The 12,290-nt window shown below is 38.4% G+C and overlaps 1 protein-coding gene across 2 annotated transcripts in view; it reads left to right on the top strand.

Annotated features, from left to right (window-relative positions):
• FBN1 (fibrillin 1) overlaps positions 1 to 12,290 on the top strand; it is a 233,149-nt gene that overhangs the window by 141,229 nt on the left and 79,630 nt on the right. For both annotated transcript variants that reach the window (XR_012494755.2, XM_019730687.3), the window contains exons 18-25: positions 335 to 388; positions 1,963 to 2,088; positions 6,179 to 6,304; positions 6,896 to 7,015; positions 7,111 to 7,248; positions 8,121 to 8,171; positions 9,779 to 9,904; positions 11,999 to 12,226. Coding sequence is in view for 1 of the 2 variants with exons in the window: in XM_019730687.3 (XP_019586246.3) it covers positions 335 to 388; positions 1,963 to 2,088; positions 6,179 to 6,304; positions 6,896 to 7,015; positions 7,111 to 7,248; positions 8,121 to 8,171; positions 9,779 to 9,904; positions 11,999 to 12,226 (969 nt within the window). In the remaining variant the exon portion in view is untranslated. The remainder of the gene's footprint in view (positions 1 to 334; positions 389 to 1,962; positions 2,089 to 6,178; positions 6,305 to 6,895; positions 7,016 to 7,110; positions 7,249 to 8,120; positions 8,172 to 9,778; positions 9,905 to 11,998; positions 12,227 to 12,290) is intronic.

Genomic DNA, 12,290 nt, shown 5'->3' with positions numbered 1-12,290 from the left:
AAACCGCACTTTAACAGGCACATTTCACCATAGGTGTAAAGTGTTCCCTGGTGAACAAAATCAAGTTATAGGAAAAACACCTTTTCCAAAAGTGCTTTGCACAAGGAATCGCTATAACTTGCATATAGCCTTAAAAGTTGTTTTCCTCAGTGATGCAGAGCCTGTAAAATGGGAGCCTGGTGTCATGGTGACTCCCTCGGGAGATGCCCCCTTTCCATTGCCACTTTATCTCAGTTCCACTCACTTTGGAAGAAATGATGTGTGTAAGGCCAAGGGCAGGATGGATCTGTCCTGCAAACAATGGAATCATTTACTATCTGTTAATTTATTGCAGCGGAATATCAGGCACTCTGCAGCAGTGGTCCTGGAATGACATCAGCAGGCAGTGGTAAGGATCTGTTTTGAAATTGACTACCTCACGCACGTGTAGAGGCAGGATCAGGCCTTGCTGTGGGTTTCCAGTTGGTCCCTTCACACCAGTCTGGTCTGACCCTCTCTCTGGCCATCACTGCATGATGTACTTGGGTTACTTGGAAGCCCCCAATGGCAGAGGAACCATGGCACAGTGGGTCCTGGGTTGCTGGGTGTGGGTGTGGGGCTTGGAACTGAGGGTTGGGTGTTCTCCCAGGTTGGGTGATAGAGGACGGTGGATGAGATACAATGACTGTGGTTGCTCATATATGAAAAGGGGCATCCTGGCCTTCCTTTGGCCAAGTACAATTAAGGGTTATTTCTTAACTGTCCCGTGCTGGGTCATTATAAGATGGCAACTGGGGACCATCTTATATTTTGTATTTTTCATCTTATATTTTGTAGCAAGCAGTGACAGCAATTAACTGAATTGGAAGAGAATGAAACATTTAAGTGTAGGACTAATAACTAGAGAAATATCAGTGCTATACAAGGAATTACAGTTAAAAGGGAGAATTGGAATAAGTGTAAAAAGAGGTGACAAGAAAGAGGAAGGATTGTTTTATTAATATAAAGGTAAATGATTTGATTCAGGAGAGTTCTGAAAAAAAAGTGGCTAAACTGATGGTCAGTTCATTCAACTTGATTGATTTCATCATTTTCTGTGGATGAAGATGGGGGACATTTGGAGGATGAAAGAGAAAAAGTAAGGAAATTTATAATTAATAAAGAGTTAGTAGGGAGGAAATAAGTTATGAGAAGAACCTGCAAAAGAAAAGAAAAGGTCAACCTTCGTTTATGGAAGAGTCAGGCACCAAGACTTGAGACTAACCATCGACAGATTCTGCATCACCCTGAACTACTGGCGCTCTCCTCAGGCTGTGAGAGCACAGAAGGGGGAGAACCCAGCCTCGTCCGGGCAGAGTATCAGAGGCTTCTCCAGAGCTGGTGATGTTTGAGTGGGCTGTGGACTGATGCATAGGCATCCAGACATTCCTGACACAGAATAAAGAGCGTGTTAGATGTTCACAGAAGGGTGAGAAGTTTAAAGTAAATAAACAGAGTTCATATTTTAATTTGAGCTTGAAGATACCATTGAACTAACAAAAGTTCGAATCATGAGAATGACACAGTCATTAGGCTGTTAACAGTTTTTAGGCTGTTAAGTCTGGTGGCAGTGTGGAAGGTAGATTGAAGAGGGAAGGCTGGAAGCAGGGAGACCATTATAGGGACTTGGGTTCTGAACTTGATCCATTTTTCCATCTTGGTGTTTGGACCAGGAGAAGTCCAGGTGGTCTCCTTCAGTTTGATTAAGGATTAGTAATCTTATCATTCTGGCTCAGATGCCAAGTTCCTCCCAGGGACTGATGGAAGGAAGATTTCACTCAGCATATCTTGTATTGAGGAAAAGGGATCAAGCTTCCTCATCAAAGTGTAACTTTGTTTTTCTTTTCACGAGGTCCTGAGGTCATTACATTTGTTGTAATGTTATTTCTTGACAATTCATTGATGTTTAGAACGTTATTGATTTTGAACTTTTCTGTGGTGCAGATATAAACGAATGTGCATTAGATCCTGATATTTGCCCAAATGGAATTTGTGAAAATCTCCGTGGGACCTACAAGTGTATATGCAATTCAGGATATGAAGTGGATTCAACTGGGAAAAACTGTGTTGGTGAGAAGTTTCACCTGTTTCCTGAGATGTTTCATGTATATTGCCTTTTTTCTTTTGATGCATGGAGAAAACAGCTCTAGAAGGAGTTTAAGGACTGGGCAGATGGGTGCTTTACACCATGGGTATCAGCATAGCACATACATGTGTTGGTTAACAAAAATTTATATAGCCTGTGCTTACTTCATCATCACATATACTAAAAATGTATATAGCTGAATCTTGACAATATGTAATTATATATCAGATTCACTCCACAAAAGAGAAGCTCCTCAGATATATAAAATACAAACATTGTGAGCCATTCTCATGTGGCTACAAAGGCACCCCTAGTTTTAACAAGAAGCAGCTATTCTCCCAACCACTTATTAAAATCAATCAGAGAAAACCCAGTAATTTTTCAGTAATAACTGCTCTCTGTTAAGTTTAACAAACACCACTTTTTATGCTCTAACAACCCTTAATGAAGGTACCAGCCAGTAACTAAATAAATCTTTCGATTGGGAAGAAAATGGTAAACATGGGCACCATTATTTTTTCTTCAGTTGCCTAGACTAGTATTTGCTGAAAAGTGCTGTCCATTCTGTAGTGTAGTGACATACAACCTCAGGTTTCCTGAAGTTCGGCTTCTAAAACCAGAATATTCATACTGGTGGGAATATGCCAAAGTATACCCAAACCAAAATGTAAGATGCGGCATGTTTTTGATTTGGAGGCAAAACACATTTTATCTCAAAGCAAACATACTTTCATGAAATGGGATGAAAATTAATAAGCTTTAAGATAAACAGGGAACCTCAAATGTATTTTTTACTTTCTGAAAGTCATTTAGGGCTTAGAGTTAGGAGCTTACTGTCTTCTACCATTAGTGGTGTTTTAGTGGTAGGGTTTGAAAAGTACTGCTCTAGGATGGTCAGTTGTTGGAACATGTAATAATTTAGAGAATCTACAGATTGAGATAAACACAAATGTCATAGTTTCAACACAGAGTCTAGCCATTCAGCCAGTAGGGAGTCATCATGTGTTCTGACCCAAGAAACCAAAGTTCCTTCCTTACATGTCCGTGGGTATCAAGCTATTTTATTTGATAAAGTAAGGGTCATGCCCCTTGCTTTATCATCTGGTGTTGGGAGCTTATTGAAATACTTGGACCCCTCCTAAGAAATTTGTTGCCTTTGGGTAGACAAACGATTCCTCTTCATTCATAAGAAGAATGGGATTACCGTGTTTCCCCAAAAAAAGACCTAGCCAGACAATCAGCTCTAATTCGTCTTTTGGAGCAAAAATTACTATAAAACCCGGTCTTACTTTAATATAATATAAGACAGGGTCAATATAATAATATAATATTATAATATAATATAATATAATATAATATAATATAATATAATATAATATAATATAATATCACACAATATAATGTAATATAGTATAATATAATATAATGTAATACCGGGTCTTATATTAATTTTTGCTCCAAAAGACGCATTAGAACTGATTGTCCAGCTAGGTCTTATTTTCGGGGAAACACGGTAAATTATATCTCATAGAACTTGACTCTCATAGATGACGAAAAATGGCCATGTCAATTAAGTTTTTTTATTTATTATACCATATCTAACTATTAAAAAAATGACCATCTCTACATTATCCATAAGTTGTCCCTCTTGTCATTGTAAACATTCTTTCCAAAGCTCCTCCAGCCTAATTTCTATTTCTGACTTCTTTCAGTAACCCTTGTACCCCAGAAAGGACTTTGATTCTCTACAGTTCTTTTAATCTATCACAAAGGCCTTCATTCTTCAGTTTTCTTATATTTGGCCATTTCTTTGTTTTCTTTTCCTTTTTTGTTCATCGCTCTTCCTCCTATAAAATTCCATGTTTATTTTGATGCTCTGATATCAATATTAAAAACAATGTGAACACCTTTACCCTGTGACACATGATGAAGGGCAAGACTCTATGGCTCTACCTATATACAAATGAAGAAAAAGGAATGGATTCTAGAGACAGAGTGAAGAGGAAAGCTAATTCTAGACATTTTAAAGCAAGCCCTCAATCACTTTGCTCCCTCCTGCTCTCTGTGCCTGTCTCTGAGTTATTTCTGTGGCCTCCTGGTCTCAACCCCCTCTCATTCTCTTCTTCTTTCCTATGTTTTCACTGTTCATCATAAATAAGTTTTACTTTCATCTTTTGTTCAACTACTAAAAGGGTGGAACATAGCAAGAGTACTTACTGTTCCTCTTGTACAATACAGTTCTCTAAACTTTGCAGATTGAAGCAGAGTGCCTGCCATACCTAGTAACTGCCACTGCTGTTAGGCCTGCTGAGGATTGTTCTTATGGGCAGAGCAGAGATATCAGTTATTTTGGAAAAAGCAGAAATCTTACTTTGAATATTTTTTGCCTGCTTTCCTTCTTAATGTGTGGCATTTGCACACACAGAAAACAGAACTAATAGTAAACCAAAGCATCTTCTTTGCCCCCATTTAAATCAGCTTTCATCTGAGTTTCAGGTTAAACCAGTATCTAAAAACAACGGAGGATGAAAGCAAGTCAGGGGAGATGCAAACCAAAACCCTCTTCTTTCACCTACAGGTTTCTTTATTCTCTCCCTAACTTTTATTGCTGGCCCAAACTTGGCCTTTCCTTCTATGTGGTCTACATTGCCCTTGGAGAAATGAATTTTTCCTCTCTCACGCCCTTAATTGTAGGGCCTCTTTTTAGGCTATGGTTGTTATTTGAGTACACATGGTACTTTTAAACTAGACTCAACTGAAAACAATTTTTACTATTTCATTTTTCTATAAGAGCCTCTCTTCATTAGTAGACACGAAAAATCACTATTTGGGCAAGCCAGAAAGACACAGGGATATTTTAGCTTCATCCATAACTCACCCCTTGGGGAGCAGAAAGGAGAGTTCGGGAGGCCATAGGATTCTTCCTTTAATGCTTTAGCGTATACTCCAAACTTGTTAGAACCATTATCATCGGGTCAGAAGTAGGTTGATAATTCAGATTATGTTCAGAGGTATGAAGCTAGGAATCAAAGGTTCATTCCAGCCACAGGGTTGCAGGGACTTTCTTTTCTCCTTTATCTTCACCATCTATTTCTCAATTTAAGGGTCCAGATTCTTCTGACATCATCAAAATTTAAGAATTGCAATATGACCCTTTTGGCAAGTGTTAGCATTCCTTATATCATTTTGAGAGAATTCTCAGCTTGCTATTTGCTCAGCTGATAATACAACCTCATACTCGATTTTCCCATATAAAGGACTTTATAGATATATTGTTCATTTGAATCTATTTAATGCTGTTAACCCATGAAGATAGCTAGTGCTGAATTTATGCATCCTTTATGTCAGGGCTACTAGCTTGTCAAATGATGATCGAAGCAGAATCTCTCAATATCTAAAAAATTCCTTGTGAATGTACAGCCTATTTTGTGGATTGACTGAGGCTATAGCCCAAAGGAATATTAAACCAGCTACATTATTTTTACACTTCCTAATCTAAGTTATACATATCAAAAGTTAGATTTTGTATCAGATAGGCCTGTTATTCAGCTGAAAGCAAGGAGTTTTCCTCAACTCTCTGAATCTCGAGTCTAAATTCCTTATGACAGTTATAAACTCTCTACAGCTTGCCTCATATTTGATAAACATAACTGGAACCCTTTAAATTATTCTAAAGAAGAAATACCCATCCTAGAGCTAACACATATAAAAGATGGGCCATAATTGCTAAATACTTATTTGTTCCTTAAATCAATAATTAGTTCTTTGAATTCTGGTGATTAGTGATTTCTAGTAAACCTGGGTTTTCTTCCTGCCAAAGAAAGAAGTGAATTGAATACTGTGTGGTAACTTTAGACTTTGTACATACTTAGTATAAACAATCATATCAAGCCGCTATTTTCCTAAAATTTGGCCGTTTAGGCAAAAACCAATGGCACAGAACTTTTACCTCTTTGATTGGATTAATCATATGGCCTAAAAACATTATGACCTTAAAAATCTAACTAAAAGAGCAAAGAAGTTGCATGCAAGGGATGGGCCCTTTTAAAAGTTAATTTTTGTTGGTTTTTCCAGATATTAATGAATGTGTATTGAACAGTCTACTTTGTGACAATGGACAATGTAGAAACACTCCTGGAAGTTTTGTCTGTACCTGTCCCAAGGGATTTATATACAAACCTGACCTAAAAACCTGTGAAGGTAAACTATAATTTTTCTCTTACACTATGTACTTTGCCCTCTTTGGGAATGCCACTAGAAAATAAATTAGAATAAATTAGAATAAATTAGAGTTGCTTCCATTTCAGATAATTGTGCAACTTAAATTGAGATTTTTGTTGTCCTAAATGGCACTTATATGTACTTTTCAAGCTACTGTGGGTACTTACTTGGAATTGGCATTTTATTTACCATTTGTTTTGTGTTTCAGTGCCATTTAAAAGTATTCATTTTGCCTGCAATTGCCTGCAATTGCCCATTTATTTATCATCATTTAATAGACGGAGAAAACATTACATACTGTGTGCTATTTGAGTTAGTAACTCAGCAGTCACATTTACGTTTGCTCCGTATTTTCTGAATAAAAAGATACATCCATGTGACAGCTTCTGTACTATAGAGATGTGCTTAATTATTATTTTTGGCCTTCCATCTAGTCTAGAAAAAATATCTATTTAGACCAACTTTACTATCCAACGAAGAATATGTGGTTGTAACTGAGGCCAAAGTTTAAATATTCATTCACACCCAAGACTAGATTTTAGCAGTAACGTAGTCCTGTTTTTGTTTCAGACATCGACGAATGTGAATCAAGTCCTTGCATTAATGGAGTCTGCAAGAATAGCCAAGGCTCTTTCATTTGTGAGTGTTCTTCTGAAAGTACTTTGGATCCAACAAAAACCATCTGCATAGGTATTAATCTTTCTGAGAATGATTTTGTGATGTTAATCAATGCTGCTGTATTTAATATGTAATAAACATTACCTCCCTACCCCCACCCTCTGCAGAAACCATCAAGGGCACTTGCTGGCAGACTGTCATCGATGGGCGGTGTGAGATCAACATCAATGGAGCCACCTTGAAATCCGAGTGCTGTTCCTCCCTTGGTGCTGCCTGGGGAAGCCCATGTACCCTATGCCAAGTCGGTAAGAGAAACGGGTGCTGTGGCTCCCATCCCCATGCCACTGGCTGCTTTGCTAGAAAGGAGAAGCCTAGTACTTTGTACATTGGGGTTCACATGGAGATTTTAGAAGAGTTCATTCTGATGACTTCAGTGAAAAAATGTATTTCTGAGTAGGAAACTAAGAGACTTGTCAAAGACAATAATTTTATGTAATTTGGTAATTTATTGTTTTCTATCACCTCATTGTATTATGATTAGCTGATGTTGCTTTCCTAGATCAGCAATTCCTCTTGGCTCTATGGGAAACCTCATGGTTATGGGTCCTGAGCTGTTTATAGGTGCAAATTGTCTTCCAAAAAAACCTGATGAACATAAAGGAACCAATATTCATGACTAAACTTCTAAATCTGTTGCAAAGCTGAAGTTTGAGAGCCTTACTGATGACTTTGCTGATTCGATGTTTGGATATAGAAGTGTATGAATTTATATCATGTGAATCTGTAGGGCATGAGATCTTCAAGGTCTAGACTTTGTTTTTCATATTCATGTTACAGTAACCCTACCTATTGTGATTCGTATTTTAGAGCTAACAGTGAGAGAGAAATCTAGTCCTTTCCCTTCGTGGTCATCAACTTAGCATGATCTTTAGGGTACCTTTAGGTCCTTTTGGATATCTCAGGGGAAAGGAGCTTTACTTAAGGAGACATTTTAATCTTATTCTTTTTCACTTATGCAATCTCAGAAATACTTTGTTATCTCAGACTTATTCATAGCAACAAAATCTAATTCATGTTCCAGGTTTTCTTTCATGTTTCTTATACTATGTCATAACTACAAAGTCTGGATATTGTTGTCTCAGATTTGTTTTGTGTTTTTGTTTGTTTGTTTTTACAGATCCCATATGTGGTAAAGGCTTTTCAAGAATTAAAGGAACACAGTGTGAAGGTAGTTATGATTATTTATAAGCCATAAATTTCTGTGTGCATGAAGAATGCTTGTGTTAACTTGGGCTGGATAAAGATGTCATATAACTTCACAGTGAGAAATATGCAGCAGAGAAAAAAAATGAGGACAGCAGATATACCAGTTGTTAATTTCACAAGCATATATATGCTATTGCCAGTGTCAGACCACTATGGCCAAAGGACAGAGTGGCTGAAAAGGTTTTAGACTGACCATGGTTTGAATTGACTGCACTTTCAAAATGCTATAGATCAGGAAGAGAAAACAGAAAGTTTTTGATGAGGTTGTAAAATTTGCATTTTCCTTGCTTTGTCCTGTTTATTTGTTTATGGTTTGGCATAGATGATTTAGGAGGACACACTCTGTTGCCTCATTTTTGAAAGTCTACGTGGCTTCACTCCAGTTTGCTGTGATTCTTTCTCATCGAGTCCCAGATAGACATAGGTCAGGGTTACTAACACAACCTAACATGACACAGCAGCTGAAAAATTTTAAAAACAGCAATTAGTCCCATATGTGGGATGAAATGAAGTTTTTTTTCTCTGCTAAAATAAAGAGGAATAGTATAACCCCCACCCAAGGTCTTGCTTTCCAAATGATGACTGAATTCTTTGGCCTTTTTCTGGTCCAGACCCACTGTTAATAACTTATCTGACCTCAGCAGCACATTTTGGTGTACAAGTGGCCAGGGGAAAAAACAAAACAAAACAAAACACCCGAAAGGTAAATGTTTCCCTCCCCATTTATCTCTCTTACAAGGAAAGATTTGGAAACATCCCTAGTTTGGAAAATTATTTCTTTTAAATAGAGATACAATGTGTGTGAATTTCTTAACTAATGCTCCGCTTTTTTGGTATTGGCAAGTAAGTGCCTTTCTTTGGATTAACTTGATGGTGAATATTTTTCCAAATTAAGTGCAGAGAACATAGTGCTCTGCATTAAGCAAACTGGGACAGACTGGTACATTGAGAGAGGTTGGGTGAATGATGAATGGATGGACATGAGCATCTTTAGACTCTTCCCAACTCAAGCAGGAATCACCAAGGTTTGGAAAGAACAGCCTGAGACCATTGCTGAGTTAGAACTAGTAATACTCTTCTAGGGACTTCTCAAAAGAAAATCTTTTTACTGGCTCCCATATTCCTCAGTGGGATTTTTTCCTACGCTCACCTTCAAGCTCTTCATTCTTTGCCAGTTTGAAAGACTAGGTTTCCATTTTTCCACTTCCAAACATCTGGTCTCATAAAGCTAATTATGTGGTTCCTGGGAGCCTTAACCAAGATATCCATAGTACCCAGAGCTGTCTCCAAGAACTTGCACCAGCTAGCTCCGTCTCTTCAACTTAAAGTTTACTACCTGACACCAATGGAGAAACTCATTTATCTTTGGTAGTAGGTGGGCTTGTTTGGTTGCTATTCAGACATCACAGAAATTCTACCTAAACTGTTTGGAAGCAAACTAATTTTGTGAATTCATCAGGCTCAAAATGGCCTTTTCCGTTGTGAGGATAAGTATGACTCCATAAATGGAATATAGTAGAATTATGTTACACAGATATATTAACTTCATGCTTCTTTCTTCCTTCATAGACATAAATGAATGTGAAGTGTTCCCAGGAGTATGCAAAAATGGCGAATGTGTTAACTCTAAGGGATCATTTAAGTGTCAGTGTCCCAATGGGATGACTTTGGATGCTACAGGGAGGATCTGCCTGGGTAAATACCGAACTCATTACTTTTCTAATGATCATTTTTTTAAAGATGATTAAAAATTCAATTAACAAGATAGAACTGAATTATTTGTTTCCAAGTACAGACACATATACCTCAAGTTCAGCATTTTCATTAGGATCCATGGTGGTTTTGCGGACAAATAACCTTCCTGACTCAAGCTCTTTGTCTATTCTTCATAAAAAGAGTAGAGAACATGTTAGTGAAGTGAAGCTTTAGTCCTTAATTGATATGTAACTATTCCTTAAATCACTACCATCACAATTATTATTCCAGAGCTCTTAAATACACCCCCTATATGTCATGGGCTATAGGATGCAAGGTGAATATTGGGGAGAACATTTTCACTTAGTTGAAAACTGTCGACCATGCCTGCTAGGCATGTCTTACTATTGGCCAGAGGGACAGGTCCTCTCAGGAAACTCTTGTGGGTGTCGGGAGTGAAGGGTGTCAGAGTCCTTAAGAGTGAACCCAATGGAGCCCAGGGCCGTTGTCACTTTCAGTCATAGTGGGATGCTCCATGTCAACTGCTAGAGCCCAAGTGGCAGTGATGTGGAAGACATGGGACACAGAACCATGAGTTCTTAGAAAGCTACCCTATGGATTTGTAGTGGCAGTAGGTTTGAGGTCCTTTAGCCATTCCTGTGGTGTCTGGCAGACTTATTCTCATGTTCCTGTTATGGCTTCTGACTGCCAGGAATATGTCTCTTGGATCATTGGTTTCTGAGCCCATGACTATGGAATAATTCGCAGCCACATTGTGTATCTGAAGGCTTATTACTCTGAAGAGCATCCTCGGTGAAGGACCACTGTAGGTGGTTAAAAGAGTGGTATGCATTTTAAGGATTTGGATCATTTATGAATTAGAACAAACAAACCTTTAAATATATAACTTTATAGTTTATAATGTAAGCAGTGTGGAAGAGAAAAGTTGGAATTCTGAGGCTAAAGTCTTTGTGTAACTGTGGATGTCAGTTAATCCCATTCTGAGTCTTAGCTTCTTTGTTTAGGAAGAATCAGCATTTAATGAGAACCTTCTTCCAGGTTCTTCAGTTGAAAGATGCTTCAAGGTTTAATTTAGAGATCATTTTAAAAGTATCCATCTTAATAAAGGCAACCTGGATATAAAGTTTCCCAGAAGGCTTCAGAAGCTTTCTGACTTTAAAGGAAGCTCAGGCTTTTAGGTGAGTGGTGAATGACAACATTGTGAAGGAGAAAGAGAGGGACTATCATGCCTTATGCCTTAATTATACTTTACAATTTTCAGATGCATAATCTCCTTTGAGCTTCTCAAATGGGTGGAACATCATTTTACAGATGTGGAAATTCAGACTCAGGGTTAATAATTTGTCTAAGACAAGTCACTTCTTAGTCACAAAACAGGACCAAATTCTAGGTCTTCTGACCTCTCGTCTGCTATTCTTTCTACTCTACCCCAAAACCCCATGAATTTGGGGTCGGAGCTACATGTATCCTACTTGTACCAGAAGAATATGTACATAGCACCTGGTGTAGTGAAAGAAGTACTCGAGAAGAGGAGTGAATGGCTTTTCTTTGCTATTTTTCCTCTTTCATCTCAAATAGGGCAGTCCTCATTTTGGAGTTTACTGTTCCTCCTCTCCAAAATGAGGATATGAGGAAAGGGGGCTGGGGCCAGCTAGCTAGCTCCGATGTTCTCCAAGAGTGCAATTTGTTTTTAGCTAGAAAATTGTCAAGACATGATGGAGTACATGCATTGGTAACAGCCATGTCTATGAAAACATCTCCCTAAAGAGCATTGCAGGATTTCTCAGACTACTGCTCCTTATGTAGAATTATCAGAAAACGCCTAAAGTTGAAAGGAAATTTTCCACAAACCATCAGTGCAAATAAATATGAGCTACAAAATAGAAGCTAGTCTTTACGAGGCAGAAACACCCATCACGAGGCCTGGGTTTTGTTTGAGTAAAAAAATAATTCCAGTCAGTAAATATATAGCAAGTTATTGAGTGTATCGTACTTTGCCTAACACAGTGCTGGCAGCTTTGGGCAGTGAAAACAGAGTAGCTCTCCTCAGCCTCTCTCTGTTCCCTCTGGCAGACATCCGCCTGGAAACCTGCTTCCTGAGGTATGAGGACGAGGAGTGCACTCTGCCCATTGCTGGCCGCCACCGCATGGATGCCTGCTGCTGCTCCGTTGGCGCAGCCTGGGGGACAGAAGAATGCGAGGAGTGTCCCGTGAGAAACACACCTGAGTTCGAGGAGCTCTGTCCCAGAGGACCCGGATTTGCCACAAAAGAAATTACAAATGGAAAACCTTTCTTTAAAGGTACAGTGGTTTTGGTGGTCGATTGCAGACCAACAAGATGCATTTTCATGAGCTCAGGGTTCTA

Source organism: Rhinolophus sinicus, chromosome 3 (assembly GCF_057876585.1).
Source record: "Rhinolophus sinicus isolate RSI-liver-muscle chromosome 3, RSI-T2T, whole genome shotgun sequence".
Taxonomy (NCBI): domain Eukaryota; kingdom Metazoa; phylum Chordata; class Mammalia; order Chiroptera; family Rhinolophidae; genus Rhinolophus; species Rhinolophus sinicus.
Note: the sequence above shows the minus strand (reverse complement) of the source record. Positions and strands in the feature narration are given on the sequence as shown.